This window comes from Vidua macroura, chromosome 13 (assembly GCF_024509145.1).
Source record: "Vidua macroura isolate BioBank_ID:100142 chromosome 13, ASM2450914v1, whole genome shotgun sequence".
Taxonomy (NCBI): Eukaryota; Metazoa; Chordata; class Aves; order Passeriformes; family Viduidae; genus Vidua; species Vidua macroura.
Window position 1 is genome coordinate 17,489,651 of NC_071583.1, and position 15,870 is coordinate 17,505,520.

The 15,870-nt window shown below is 39.8% G+C and overlaps 1 protein-coding gene across 1 annotated transcript; it reads left to right on the top strand.

The window, feature by feature from the left end:
- Positions 1–1,470, top strand: LOC128814138 (protein BTG1-like). The gene is made up of 2 exons (XM_053989726.1): positions 1–383; positions 496–1,470. Exons 1-2 carry the CDS (start codon positions 266–268, stop codon positions 846–848), a joined length of 471 nt encoding a protein of 156 aa, XP_053845701.1. The 5' UTR covers positions 1–265; the 3' UTR covers positions 849–1,470.
- Positions 1,471–15,870: the final 14,400 nt, after the last annotated feature.

Genomic DNA, 15,870 nt, shown 5'->3' on the forward strand with positions numbered 1-15,870 from the left:
GCCGAGCGCGGCGCGCGTTGCACCCGTTAATTCCGTTGGGGCGAATGAGCGGCGGGGCCGGGTCCGGCCGGTGCCCCGAGCGCTGCCCGGCGGGGCGGGCTGTCCGTGCGTCGGGCTGTCCGTGCATCCGCGCCGGTCCCGCCCCACGGCCAGCACAACAAGCCCGCCCCGTCCCGCCCGCGCCGTGCGGCTGTTGCGCGGAGCCGCCCCCGGCCGCGGGGGCCGGGCCGGGCCGGGCGGCGCTGGCAGCGGGGCCGGGGCGGACATGAGGACCGAGATCTCCACGGCGGCCGCGTTCGTGACCCGCCTCCTGCGGGCCGCCGGCGGGGTCGGCGAGGAGCAGCTGCGGTGCTTCCGCGAGTGCCTGCAGGAGGCGATGCGCGGTGAGTGCCGGGGGGGCATCCCCTCCTTCCATCCCCTCCGTCCCTCCCGCATCCCGCGGGGTCCGGCGGAGCGCAGCCCCGCGCAGAAGCTCCTCTTTGTTCCCTCCCGCAGAACACTACAAGCACCACTGGTTCCCCCTGGTGCCCTCCAAGGGCTCCGGCTACCGCTGCATCAGGATCAACCATAAGATGGACCCCTTGATAGGAAAGGCGGCGGGGATGATCGGACTGAACCACGAGAGGCTCTTCCAGCTCTTACCCAGCGAGTTAACGCTGTGGGTCGACCCCTTCGAAGTGTCCTATCGCATAGGTGAGGATGGGTCTATCTGTGTGCTGTACGAAGGCCCCCAGCCTGGAGGGAAGGCGGCCAAACAGCTGGAGAGCAGGACCAGCTGCAAGGAGGAGTGGAGAATTGGCAGATCCAGCCCTTCCAAGAGTTACAACATGATGACGGTTTCCAGTTAAAAACAACTCTTCCCTGTACGATGTTGTATGTATCCCAACTTCGTGGTAAAGTTAGATGTAGCTGAGCTTTTTTTGTTTTTAATTATTTTTTTTTCACACTATAGTCATTAAAGTTGTGGTAGTACTGCCAAGTTCTTTGTGGCCAAGGGCTAAATGTATAAAGCAGTTCTTTACACTGCATGTTCCTTTCTGGGTTGTGTCCTGTAAATGCACTGTACAGTTGGTGGATTGTTTTACACATTTATAGTTTCGAAAAAGTTTTGCGCATTTGTAATAAAAAGCAATATTGTAGCACTCTTTATGATGGGTTGTAGTCAAAATTAGTACTTGCTAAAAAAATAAATCTGCAATTTGCAGAGCAATAACACAAAGAGGGGTGGGAAACAGATCTAACATAAATCCAGTGATTTGTCTGCACAGACTTCTCTCAGGGTCATTCTAGTTTGACTGTGAGGCACAAATCACAGAAATAACTCTTTATTTTTTCCTTTTTCAAAGCATGCATTTATTTGAGGGCTGGGTTCCATCACACCCAAATATTTTAGCAAAAAGAAATGGGGAATTCATTGTCTTGTTATTACTAGTTATGGGAGTAGAAAAATAAAGACTTGCTTAAAATGCTTCTGACTTGTTTTGGTGGTGTGCTGCTTTTTTGTTTGTTTGTTTGTTTGAGTTTTTAGTTTGTTTTTGTTTTTTCCCAGGCTTTTAACATTGCTCTTAAAGCTTATTCTATCTATTTCTAATAATTGCAGAAAGCTTTGTAATTAAAGAGGTGTAGCAGTAAACATCCATCTTTATTTCAGATCACAGCAAAACACTCAGTTTTGGGAACGCTTGCTGGCTGCCTGTCTTCAGCTGAATAATCTGTGGAGAGCTGGGTGGGTTTTTTGGTACTGAATGGAAGCAAAAGTTCTCTTCTAATATTTGATCTATTGCAGAAAAAAAAAGCTTGAGTTTATAAGGAAATGGAGTTTGGGTTTAACACTGCAACTTGCACCATGTAGGAAGCTCGAGTGAAAATTATTGTCAATGCTGTAAGTGCCTTGGCTTTTCTGGAAGGTAAATCCTGCTGTTTCTGGCTTTGAGTTCCTTATTTTTGTCAGGCTCTCTAATATCAGTTGAGTACAAGTTTTAGTGAAGATATCAAATACAGTAGATTTGATGTAATAATAAAACTTTGTGCTGCTGGTTTATGTGGATACTCTTAGTGTTGATATCCCAGTAAAGGATTTCATTTACAGGCATTGTGATTCCTATTCTAAGAAGCAGTGGTTTCTAATTCAGCCATAGAAGGCTGCCTGGCATTGCTGATTTCTGTAGCCTGGTGTTGGAGCACAGTTGAACACTTGGTGAAAGGGAGCTTTGTCTGGTGTGAGTATGTCAGCAAAAAAAACCCTCCTTGGGCTATGTCAATACCATGGTAGAACACACAGCGAGGGAAGGGGCAAGTCTGGGCAAACTGGAAAGGGCAGAACTCCAGCTCACAAAGAGGTTTTTTCTTTGTTTGCCTTAGAAAAAGCTGTGGCTTGCTTCTTGCTGTTTGCTTATTATCTCAGAGGCAGGCTTGTCTAGTGGTATTTGTTTAATCTGGGGGAAATGTATAGTGCCATTTTCTTAGTAATTAAAACTCTGTAAAAATTGATTGCGTGTTTCTAGTCTATCACTCCAATAAATAAGTTTCTGAGTTACTTTAACAAATGGGTGTTAAAGGTCTGGTGGCAAATTTTCTTTTTATTAGATAAGATTGGAAATCAGTTTTCATGACATTGTTTTATCCTCTTGAGGAGGCAGAAACACTTTCCTTTTCCTCTCTGATGAATATTCAGTGTGGGTAATCCTATTTCCTTGGGACCTCTGAGGGATGTATTTGACACATTTGTCAGTAATTGAACAGAATAAATCTGCTAAGGGTGAGGTGCCTTCTAAGATTAAATTTCATTTGAAAGGTAATTGGCCTTGCTGCACATTGTTAACAGCCCACTGGAAAAGATGGGTATGAAGTCTTCAGCTTAACAGAAGGTTTTCCATAGCAGGAAACACTTGAAGTGGAATTGAAGATGACTTGGGAGTCAGGACATGATTTCCAGCCATTGGGTGTGGTTTGAGGTGAAGGAGGGTGCAGCAGGTTCTTCAATGTTCTGTTCTTGCCCAGTGTCTGTCCATGTACGAGCAGAGAAGAGCCTGGGCTAATCCAGCCATGATGGAATCTGCTGCTTTTATTAATCCTTCCCTAAGCAATGGGATGTGTCAGATGTTACATGATACCACAGCTCCAGTATCCTATGTTCTCTGTAGGTTTGATGTCTATCATTGAATGGGCAATTTAATGCAAGTTAGGTTTCATGTATTTAAGCTACTGGCATAGAGTTGAAGTCACTCTGCAGACAAACAGGTCGGGGACACCGGGGGAGTTGAACAAAACCCACTGAAGCAAAGAAAACACTTGAGCTGCAAGTAAATACCCTGTGATATCTGTGCCATCTAGAACTGCATTCCATTGCTTCAAGAAACGTCAAAGATGTACTGACAGCACAAAAGCTGTTCTGAGGGAATAGGCTGCTTGGTAGTAAGCCAGGGAGGCAGTTATTTGGAGGAGGTAAAGAAAATCAACTTTGTGTTTTCCCTGAGAGGTGATAAGTTTTGTGTTCTGCTGTTGCAACAAACAAGGCAAAGTCTTAACATCTTTAAAATGACGTACTTGTCACACAAGACTGACCACATCTCATCAGCCATGACTGATTGGACTGGTTTGGATTCTGCTGGAAGGATTAGTGCATGCTGGCCTCCTTGAAGCAGTAAAAATACATGGAGAAGAACCAGTACATGCTTCTTTGGATGAGGAGGGGTTAACTGTTGGATAACTAAAGCTGAAATTTGGGGGGGGGGGGGAATTGTGCATTTGCCTGTTTCTCCAAAATATTGCCTTGCTGCCAAATTAATTACATAACATTTGTCTGAGTGGTAAAATCCACCTGAGACAGAAGGTCCTGCTAGTTTATGTATCCTGTCCACTTCTGTACTGCAACTGTTGCGTATCACCCCCCTGACTTGATAGCTGGACCTAAGCACAGAAATGAATGGTTTTGCTGTGAGAACTTCAGGAGATAAGGGGATTGTCTGTACTTGTTTCAGATTCTATTACCTTTAGAGTTAGGTAAATGAAAATATGAAATTTTGGATGTTTAGGTTTAGTTTCTAACCACTGGTCCCTATTTCCTTATCCTCACGATGAAAGGCTTTTTCAGTGTGTAGCACTTTATATTGCCATCAAATGAAACCTGTTTTTCGTATTTAAAGGATTAAAAAGATCAAGCTTTTAAAGTTTGAGCATAAATTATTTTCTTTTAACTGGGATTTACATACATGCTTTTTGCCAACACTTGTTCCATTTTTAATATGTGCCTGAGAATATGTTCCCAGGGAATGAGTGCAGTGAACCAACTGATCCTGATCGCTCCGTTCCCACCACGATTTGCTGCTCACTAGCAGTGCCAGTGCTGTGAGCTTCACTTCACTGAGAGCAGTGCAGAAGTCCTGACAGAATTACTAAAATCATGAGGTCTTTCACTTAAATAATTTTTAATTCCTGTAATGTGTTCTTCACTGTTATTTTGTCTAGAATGCCACATGTTTTGGGTAAAGTGCCTGGTAAAAAACCTAAATAATGAGTTTGTGATTGCTCACACAAAGGACAAATCCCAGGTTTGTTTAGTAGCTTTCTGTACAGCTGGGTTGCATTAATGAAGTTGTTCTCCTTTGAATTATGCACTTCTTATGAAGTGAATTAATGCCTGATAAATTAACCTCCTGTTTACATTTAATCCATGATTAAAAGTCTTGTAAGTCTCCTGCAGTTATTAGTTGTTAATTTCTTTACATTGGGACGCTTACTCTAGAGAAATTTTCTATCTGTTCCCACATGCACTGGAAATAGACATTGAGGTCCCACGGATATCCTAAGTTCTCTTGGGCATTTTCTAGACTTTGTGGTTATGTTTCTCCTTATGAAACCCTAACACTTATTATTTTTATATTATCTGGTCTAGTCATAAGTATATTTCCATTACTTCATTACCCTAAAATTACCCACATTACCAAATACAGGTAGGCAATGTTTACTGATCACTCCCAGTTTTTTGCTGATCACTTTAGGAATTTTGCCATCTTCCTCTTTTCAGAACTAGAATTCATTTAAGTGCTGATGTGTCTTAACCAGTTACAAAAAGGTGAAAACCTTTTTTCTTAGCTATTTGAACCATGGATTTTCCTCTCACATTTTTAGCTTCCTTCAGATTTTTTTTCAACTTCACAATAGTTTGCATATGTTGAGTTTTTTTTTTCTCTTTCACCTTGGTTTTCTTTAATTATGACTCAGAATTCAGATTTAATCTTAACTTCTGTCTCATGTTGCCTCAGTGTAGCATCACTCAGCCATCACTTTGGCTGTGTGTGGCTCTCCAGGCTGATCCACATTGCCATGGCAGAGTGGGAAGATTTGTACTCTTGGGTAGTAGAGGTGTGTTGGTTCCTGACTAATAAGGTTGATACTTTTTATAAATTATTTTTCTCATGGTTCCAAAGTCACTCTTAGTAATATATAAGCTATAGAAGTAATAACTTATTTATTTTCATGGTTTTCTTGCTGTGGAGTGAATTTATTCCAGTATTAACAAGTGATATTTTGCTTTCTGTTAGAAAGCTATGTAAAATTTTCATTGAGAAGTGAACTGCTGATTTTAGGTTGGAATTTGGGTAACTTTGGTGGGCAATGTATTTTGAGATGGAATTGCATGGAAGGATCTTTCATCTGTTTGGAAGATTCAGTTGCCCCTTCTTTGCAATCAGCAGGACAATCAACGTCTAGAAAGTGTCAGGAGGCAATGAGAGGGCAAATTAAATTGTGACTTGTGGCCACCTTGGTATTATCATTGCTTGAAACTACTGGGGTCTGGATTACTGATGGTAATATTTGCATAGCCTCATTAGCTGATATGTAGGATGAGTTATTTTTCACAGTGGTTCTTAAAAATCCAAATAAATAAAAGCTGAAAAAGAAAATAAATGTTGGTTCAGCTAAAATAAACAGCAAATCAGTCTTAAGTCACTGGAAGACAAAGCTGCAAATATCTCCCTTGGTAAAATAACTTCAAAACAGAGTAGGAAGAAGAAATATTAAATTGCCAAAATACTTGGTAATGTTTCAAGCAAACCTCGAATGCTAAATAAATACCCATCTTAGAGAAATAAGTTCATAATCCTGGATATATGCCAAGTATGAAAGTTCATCTCTGAAACAAAACACATTTTAAAAAGAAAAATGCATATTAAAAGTAAATACAGTCTTTGTAGAAGCTGTGATGCAGCACATTTAAATATGAACTTTTTAGAGGATAAATTATTATCAAATTTATTTGTAGCTGAGTAGTAGTGAGCACAGTGAACTTGATAAAGCAGTTTTTTCTGTAGAGCTGTTGTGCCCTCAGTCATGCAAACTGAGCTTAAATTGATCATTTCAATAATCAGTTAGTGACTTTGGCCTCAGATGACTGATATTACATGTGTAACTCCCAGAATTTTCTGCTACATGAATGGAAAAAATGAACAAACACACAAGAAACCTAGGAAAAAGAAAATACTTCATGATCTGTTTGGGGCCTGGTTGCTGCAGCACTGCTGGGCACTCAGAAGGGAATGCTGCATAGAAGCAAGATTGTTGTATCCTCAAACTACTGAACTTCCTTCATTTGACACTGAGTGCTGCCAGGGAACTTGCTTTCCTCCACTGGGACTCCGAGGAGGGAAAGGAATTTGCATGTTATTTACAAATAACATTACCTACAAACCTAAACTTTATTTTGCATGCTGCATATAGGTGATTAAAGTACTAATGAGAATTCCTAGTGTTCTGCATTTTTAGATGAAATTCTACTTTAATAACTGTACCTATCTATGATATGAATATGCAGTTGACACTTTGCACTAGTCCCCTACATATTATTTATACGGCATCATTAGCATCAAAACAACCCTCTGTGAATGTTTCTGTTACAAATGTGCAACCTGAGGGTTAAATTTGCATAAAGACACATGTAGGAGTGATGGAAAAGAACATAAACTACTACAGTGATTTGGCTTTTATATATTCTTGGAATGGATTACTACAAAAGCTGACCCCTTAGGCTTATCTCACTCTGTGAATTTGGATTATCAAGAATAAATGGGAACAGCATTCTCATAATGTATGTGATGAGATAATGTTTTATTTAGGGCTCAAAATAATGCATTACTCATACAAATCCTCTCTTCTGGGAAGTGTGCTGGGTTTTTTCTGTATATACCAGAGGTCACATCTCTCCTGACTGCATGTTAAGGGATGATGCAAGAGTTTTGGAAATTAATTTTTCCCGTGGATATGAAAAAGATGGACAAATGTTCTGGGAGAGGGTTGTTTTGTTATTTTTGCCTCACAGTGTGATAAGCTGATACTGAACCCACTGGATATCTTGATGTGGCTTATGAGCTAATTTTTGGATTGACATGTGCATGCTAAGTCATCAGGTAAGAGTAATTAAATATGTACTTGAATTTAGTAGAAGTGCTGAACATTTGATGTGGAATTAGGTATTTTGATGGATGGAGGTTTTGCTGAACAAAATTAATTCAGAGTCATGAACTGTGATATTTATGCAACACTTGGTTTTGTCTTTAGTCTTTTCACTGATGTTTAGCTAATGTCTCTGACAGGCCTTTTTCAATGACTCAGTGCTATGCTTTTTAAGTTGTTGCTTCTGTAGGAGTCAGTGGAACTCCTCCTGTGTTTAGCATTAAAAGCCTTTTGGCTCAGGGCTGGATGAACACTTGAGGCACTTGCACTATTTAATTGAGTCCTGTGTTAGATTCATGGTGCTGCTTCCAATTGCTGAAGGATCAAATGAAGATTCAATAGTAGCTGAAACCTGAGCTGTTCTGTGAGTCACCTCAGCAGAAAGGAAAATAATTTATCTATGATGTGTCACAAATGTGTGTGTGCACCATATGGCTTGATGGTGTATTCAGGGAAGCTGTGTGTGTGACTTGTAAAATATTTCCTTTTCTTTCCACAGACCGTTAATACTGATTCCTTTTCTAAATTATTCTTTTTCTAAATTTCTAATTTCTAAAACACTGGACATTGAACATCCCTAAAGGGCTTCATTTTGGCTGTGATCCAGAGGGGGCTGTCTCAGTCTGTGACTAGAAATCAGCAGAAAAGCACATACCAGGGCTTCCCTTTCAGAATCTTGCTTCCCTTTCAGAATCTTTCACATCATCTCTTCTCATTAAATTGTTAAAAGTTTGCATCGACATGAAATTAAGAGAAATTAATGTTTGTTTATTGGCAGACACCACACCTTGGCAATGAATTGGGACAGTAACCAGCACTGGATAAAAAGGGAAGGTGAATCCTGTGCTTCCATGAGGCATTTCTTTCCAACCTTATCACAGCTCCTGTTTTTGTGCCAAACTGGCCAATGTAACACTATATTGCAATGAGCCTTTTGTGCTCTGTTCTAACTGGCACCAGTATTTTAAAAGGCCTGGGATCTCCTGTTGCAAAGAGAATTATCTGTCCACTATCTTCACAGGGAACTGTGGTTGGGAATACTGAGATCTGGTGTCAGCTGTGTTAACTATGTGGGAGCAAACAATTATGCTTTTGGAAAAACTTACCTGTAACATAGTCAGCATATCAGACAGGATCTTAAATACTACTTAATTTTTTTTTTCATATGCCTTCTGCTAATCAGTTTTAGAACACTTGCAATTTTACAGCAGTTTTTTTCCTTTAGTGGTTACTTCAATATTTCTGAAGATTGGATTTTTTGGGGGTGTGCTGGCTTATTGGTCTTTTTGTAACCTATCTCCCAGTGTGGGTAACTGCTTGTAAAGGAAATATTTAACATGTGGCTGTGATGATTATTTCCGCTGCTTCAGGCACATAATAAGACAAATTAAAGCTGGTGTTCCACTTTCAGCATCTCAGCTTTATGCCCTATTTACAGCTAGTTTTATTCTTGTTTAAAAATGCCAATGAAATATATTGTTAAACTGTGACACCACTAAGTATTCTTCATTTATACTGTTGTCTCCTGTTTCATGCTTAATTTGCAATTTCTAACCCTTCCCCCCCCCCCCCCCAGTGCATGCTGATGTCTTTAATTGGCATTTGTTTATTTTTGTTTGAAAATCACTGGGTGTTGTTTATTCTTCCTTCTGTTCCCCCTAAATTTGTAAGCACTGTTTTCACAACGGAATTCACGTGGATGCAGCCAAACTGTTCTCTAGTTTTTTCTAATATTCTTCTTTCCTATGTGTGCCACATCAGTGATGGCTCTCACCTCATTCCACCAGCGTTTTTCAGTAGCTGTTCAGTGTTTTTTCCCTGTTTCAGAGGAATGGGACACCTGTCACCCAAGAGACACTGTGAAAGGCAGGTTACCATTTACAGGCTGTAGTCCTGTGTTCTGACAAACCTTTCACTGTGCTGCAGAAAAACAGAGCAACTGAAAACCTTGTATGCCAAATCTAAAGGTAGATGTCCTCTTTATAAAAAGATGAGTCTGAGCTTTTTAATGATTAAGAGTCTTGGGGGTTGTATTAACAACCAGGAGCCAGAAAGGAGATTCAGAGCTGCTCCTATCACTGAGTTACCTGGGATCTCCCAATCATATGAGGAGTGTGTGCAAACGGCTTTGCTACTGAAAAACAAACAAACAGCCCCAAATTTCAATCCTATAGATTTTATTCTATGAGATCCAGGAGCTGTACATGGCGAGGAAAAATAAAGTAATGCACCTGATAGTGCCTCCTTAAACCAGCAGATGAGGCTGTTTCCTGTTTTATCTCTCTTGCCACACTAAACCCCTGGAAATCTGGAGATCTGTAACTGCAATTAAATGTCTGTCTCCAGGGGTGATTTGGTAAATGGAAATACCTGCCCCTGCCTCTTTTTTTTTTTTTTTTCCACTCTAACACAGTGTTACAGAGTTCACTTAGACAGGTTCAGAACCAGCTGTCAAGTGGATCATCAAGGTATATATTTTTAATCTATAAATTCATGCCAGGTGGATTTGTACCTTCTAAGGTGCCAAGCTTTGGGTGAGAAGGCGGTTTCACTGCTTTTTGGGCCTGATTCTGTTTTAATAAGTGTAGAATTTGACCCAGAATTTATGCTCACTCAATCATCTTAAATTTAATTCCTTGCTAAAAAGCTTGACTTGAGAGATCTGTGTGTGTGCATATACGTATATATACATATATATATATTCTCACTGACATGAAACAAAAGCATAAATATGAGACATGTGACATGTCATGACAAGTGAGACACCATCATAAAGTTTTTAATTGCAAAGAATACTGCACTTGTTTTTGGCAGACGATCAGTCAGAGAGATCTCATAATCACTTGTTAAGTATCCACTTCATTCCACCTTAATCAAGAGAGTTGTAGATTGAAACCTCTGAAATAGCTGTTTTAAATCAATAAAGTTTAGTGGACTGTGTTATCACTGGTCCTCTGATGGTGCAGTTCCCTTCAATTCTCTTTTATAACCAGGGTAGATGAAACAGTGAGGGCATGGGAGAACTCAAATTCATGTGTTTTTCTGGGGGAGAAAGAAAAAAAAACAACCCAAACCCTCCTGTCAGTAACAGCTCCTGCCCTGCTGAATGAGCCATAATTCTCTCTCCCAAAACATTTCTTCATTGTTGTGCTCTCTGCTGCTTTTTCAGAGCACACCCAGAGATATCTGTTCCTTCTGTGTTTTCTCTTTTCCTTGGAAGGGCCCCGCGGGTTTGCCCTGCCAGGAGGTTCTGCAGCTGCTCAAAGTGCAGTTTCATAATCAGCCTACTGTGGTCTGAGAGGGAGCTGGCAGCAGAATGGCAAATCCTGCGCTCCCGGACGCTGTGGGATGTGTTCCCATTCCTCCTCCAGCGACGGCTGGAGCGCTTGTGTGGCTGTGCCGTGTCACGCTGCTTTGCTGAGTCAACGAAACAACCTTTTGGGAAAAATCCCACCTGAGAAAAGTCGACCATTCATTTGATGCATAATCAAATGAGGTGACTCATGGGTGTGACTTTGAGGTGACTCATGGGGGTCCATGTGCCAAGGGCGATGCGAGAGAGAGGCGGGAATACATGGCCAGATTTGGAATGGAGAACAAGATCACCCTTTTGAGATTCCATAATGTTTATATTGGTGTCTCTGCTTGGGAACTGCATTACATCTGTGTTTATGTATTGGTGATGACAGATAATGTGAGGCTTAGAATTTGAGAAGGTGTCTCTTGGCTATTTATCTGTTCTGCTTATTGGTATCAATCATGACAATTCCAGTAAATTGGGTTCTTCAAGGGAGCTGGTCAGGGGGAACATTAAATTTTATGGTGCCATTTATATAATGAGATCACTGCAAAATCATTAACACTACAGTGTTAATAAAAATAATAAAATAATAAAAGGTAGTACATATGGATTGAAGGATCTTTATCTTTGAAAGTATTTGATAGCTGTGCCGAGGAACATAAATCTGAATTTCTCAGTAAGTACAAGGAAACTTTGCCCAGTGTGTCTGTACCACTCTATATATTGCTGTTTGGTGTTTTCCATCTATTATAGATTGGTGTTTCTGGATATAAACTGAAGTGTTAACATGTTACCAGTTTACACATAAATTAGTAATTTATCTTCAGGAGACCTTGTACTCAGTGAACTGAAAGTTCTAATAGGGAAGGTTTCCTACAGAAGTGTTGCCAAATGATGGTGGTTTAGCTGAAAACCAGGTTAATCTACACATCTTCTTCCCTGTTTAAAGAGGTTCACACAGGTTGGTTTGAGTCAAAAAGCTGAATGCTGTCCTTTAACCATTAACAGCTCCAAGGGCTGGGCACAAGGCTGGGGAGTATTTGTGATAGGACACAATAAAGTGTTTTCACAGGAGCAGCTGCAAGGGGTGTTTGATGGTGAGCAAACAGTGCAACATTAACAGCAAGCACCTGCACTGAGGAGTGTTGGCCTGGACTGAAAGCACCACAAGTCCTGTAGCTATGGGAGTTCTGCCCAGGCTACAGAACTGCTCTGCATTCACCTCCTTATGGAAAGAGTATCTTGATTTTTAGTTGCTGCTATGTCCTTTAATACATGGCAAGACCTAAAAGCTCTTTATCCCTTCATCTTTCCTTCCTTGCCTGCAGATTAGAGGGTGTAAAAACAGACTTTAAGGAGGTGCTTAGATGGGGTTGGTCTTGTTCCTTTCTGTCTTAATACCCTGTCAAAGCTACTAGGATTTCACCATAGTTTTTTGCTTTAATGACCTCCTACAGTATATCTTCTTTTCCATATATTTTCTCTTACCGGTGGGGAAAAAAAAAATCACAACAACACTGTGTTTTGGGTCACATCCCACTGGTAAATAGTTGTTTTTCTTTTCAATAAATGTACAGGCCTTCTGTGTACAAGAAATGTTTTTTAATTGTCTTGTCTACGTGTAGAAGGTATTGTCTGTCCTGGAAATTCTTTGGAGTTAGATATACAATACAGAGTTCTTCTTTATGCTGTGTCTATAACTTTATAACTCTCTCAGACTGTATGCAGCAATTAAAGTTCTTGGTAGCTACAATGTCTGTTTATCCATATCCGTGGTAAGTTTGTGCTCTTATCTGCTAACAACACAGATGTGGCTTTATCTTTATTCATGTAAAATCACCTTTCCTGTTACTTACAGCCTTATTCCTGAAGCCATGACTTCCTTTATTTCTACAGTATTTTACTGTGGTTCAAAGTACCACATATACTTTCTAAAAAAGCCACAGAATGACACACTCCAGTCCTATTGTAATCTTTTTTTCTTTGTTGGGTCAGTGATTCTTAGTCAGTGTGAGATGCTGAAATGACAGTTGGAGCATGAAATTTCCTGCACTTCTAGTATGTGTGTGAAATTATGTAGAAAAGCCAGGGATTCAAGAAATAACAGTGGCATGGTGCAGCCTGATATGAGAAAAAAAGACAAAGCTTGAACATCTGAATGATGTGAGTTACATAAGTATATTCCATTTTTGCTGGTGTGAGTATAATAAAAGTATGAAACTCAATCCTATTTAAAGAGAATTCTATCTTTTGAAACTGAAAATGGTGTAGTAGTTTAAAACAAATAGTATTTTGTAGCACAATTTAACTGTTGTATTATCAAATTCATTTAATATTTTTGGACTCATTGCCTTGAATTTGTGATTTTTAAACCTGATTTCTCCAGGCAGATGTTTGTAGGTCACAGGATAGGATCTTTTGTGTCATGATTACTCTTTTCATAAAGAACAAAATATCCTTTCTTTTATACAGAAGCCTTTTTTATTTTAGGAACCAGGAGAACTAAGATGTACCTATTATAGCAAAAATCCTTCTCATGAGTTTACAAGACCTTTGTATTATTGGCACCCAATTTTATCACGAGTCTCAGGTAATGCCATTTTTTTTCCTCTCAGATTTGGGTTTAATGAACTTTTATAGCAAAGAATGTTAACATTAAATACTTGCCTGATACTTTTTTTTTTTCCTCCCCAAAGTGAATATGTGGACTGTTCTTACAATTTCATTCTCATTCCCTGGTGAACTTACAAATTGCAAAAGATGGCAAATGAGAGAGTCCAGTGTTGATGGCTTCCCAAGACCAAAGTATCCCGAGAAACAGGGATTGTGCCATAAAGCACAGTGCAGTTACAGCACTCTGAGGAAAAGAGATTTCAGCCTGTGGTGCTCTTCTGACTCCTTCAAACATCTAAAAAAGAACTGCTGAGGGGATGAAGTGGGGGCTGGAGAACTGAAGGTACTATTACATTATGCATTCCTGCTGCAGTTTTAAACTCATTTATTTGTATACTGAAATACCACAGGATACCTGGCCATCTGCTGAGGTCCCTGTGTGGATTTTGCAGGTCACTGAGCTCTGTGCTCGCAGACCTCAAGGCACCTAATTAAAACCCATCCAGGTATGTCCACACCAGCTGTAGTTACACCACCTGACAGGGGAATTCCAGTTAAGCAATACCTGAATGCCATTAATGGCACCAAAGCTTCTGATAGTTCAGTCCAAGCATGTTGTAGATAATACCTGGAATGAGTAATAAGACCTGATAATGCAGGGAGAAATAACATATGTTAAATAGGCTTTTGTCCCTCCAGGTTTAATTTTCAGCAGTGTATTCTCAGAGCACTGCCTCAAATTGCCCAATTGGTAGTTCTGCACCTCGGAATGCTGGAGTAAAAGGTGGAGAGGGAAGGTCCTTGCTGGAGAGAAGGAGTATGTTAAAACTTGGTGTCCTCAGTGTTGTTTACCCATGCACTCAAACCTCCACTTTATTTTTAACTCTGTAGGTGCATTTTTCAGAACTATGGAAGAATGTGCTGTGCTAGAGTTCCTTTTAAAATTGAGACATATTAATTTTGCCATTGCAAGACAATACATTGGTATTATTTCCATATGTATTTCTCGGTGTAAGCCTAATAAGTGTTCAAATACTACTTCCCTGAAGTACAGTTATTTTTTAATGATAGTATCATAAATACCAGAGTCTTACAGTCCTGAGTGAAACTTCTTTGTAACACTCTTAAAAGTCAGAATAATATGTTTAATTCTTGTATGTTAGATGTGCATTTCTAGTAACATACCATAGAGAAACTTTGCAAACACAGATGACAAAAGCCTACTTTAAAGAAATCACTGTCATTATTTTAATCTTTATCAAATGGTCAAAGGAGCAAGAATTCCTTTTTCATGTACATATGTATAGTATGCTAAAAAAGGAAAAGTGATTATCAGTTAGTATTTTAGCACATATTTTGTTTAACCCCTGTTTTTTAAGTTTAGTGAAATTGGATGATGTGTTTAAGTTACACCACACACATTTAAAAAAAAAGATCAGTGACTCATTGCAGATTTATGCAAGTTTTATTTTCAGCCTTCTAGGTGCATCTTCTCTCTCTGTAAAAAAGGCACCATTTACTTTGCTTTGACTTTCTTTTGAAAAGCTGCAATAGAGAGTCAAGTTTGGGTACTATCCAAATTATACAAATGTTCATTATACAGAGGAAAGCTTCTGAGTGTTAATTACCTCCTTTTGTGCTAGCCTGGCCCCTGTCATGAAGAGCCTTGTGAAGAAGCAGGAAATAAATGGGGGAATTTCATAGAGCCTTTAGGGATTGCTTTAAAATGGTCATGGAAAGGTATGTTTCACTGCTTGTGGTCAAAACTCATAGTCATAAAAATTACTGGATTAATGGTTCTAGAATTTAATCCTGTGTTTGTGATAGGGAGTTTGGATCTTTAGATTGTTTTCTGTTTATCATAAATCATGTATGTGTATATTCATACGTGGGAAAACAGCTTAGTGTTTAATTTTTAAAGAATGTTACACAGATGTTGATCTTTCTGCTTCTAACGCTGGGTATTTGAATGACTTGGTATATTGGAGCACAAGGCTAATTAAACAGACACTTGACTGCAAGAGAAAACAGCTGTAAAACTCAAACCAGCGTAGCTGGAAACTGTAGCTGAAAAGACATTGGAAGGGACTGCCCAGGGGGATGGTGGAGTTACTGGAGGTGTTTAAGAAAAGACTGGATGTAGCATTTCGTGTCAGGTTTAAAGGTGGTGACTGGTTGTAAATTGGACTTGATGGTGTCCTAGTTTAGGGCAAATTTGGGAGAAAACCTCCAGGAGGAGCCCCCAGAAAGCAAACCCCCCATGGCTCCTCCCCCACCTGGTTCGGGAAGAATTTCCTCGGAGAGAAGTGGAAAAAAACTTGTTTATTCAACAAGCAAAACACTCCCCAATACAAAACCAAAACAAAACAACAAACAAAAAAAACCAAAACAAAACAAAAAACAAAAAAAACAAAACAACACTAGGTGGCAAAACTCTTTCACCGCTCTGAAAAGATGACAAATTCAGAAAGTCTCTCCTGGTCGCCCAGCTATCAGTCTCCGGC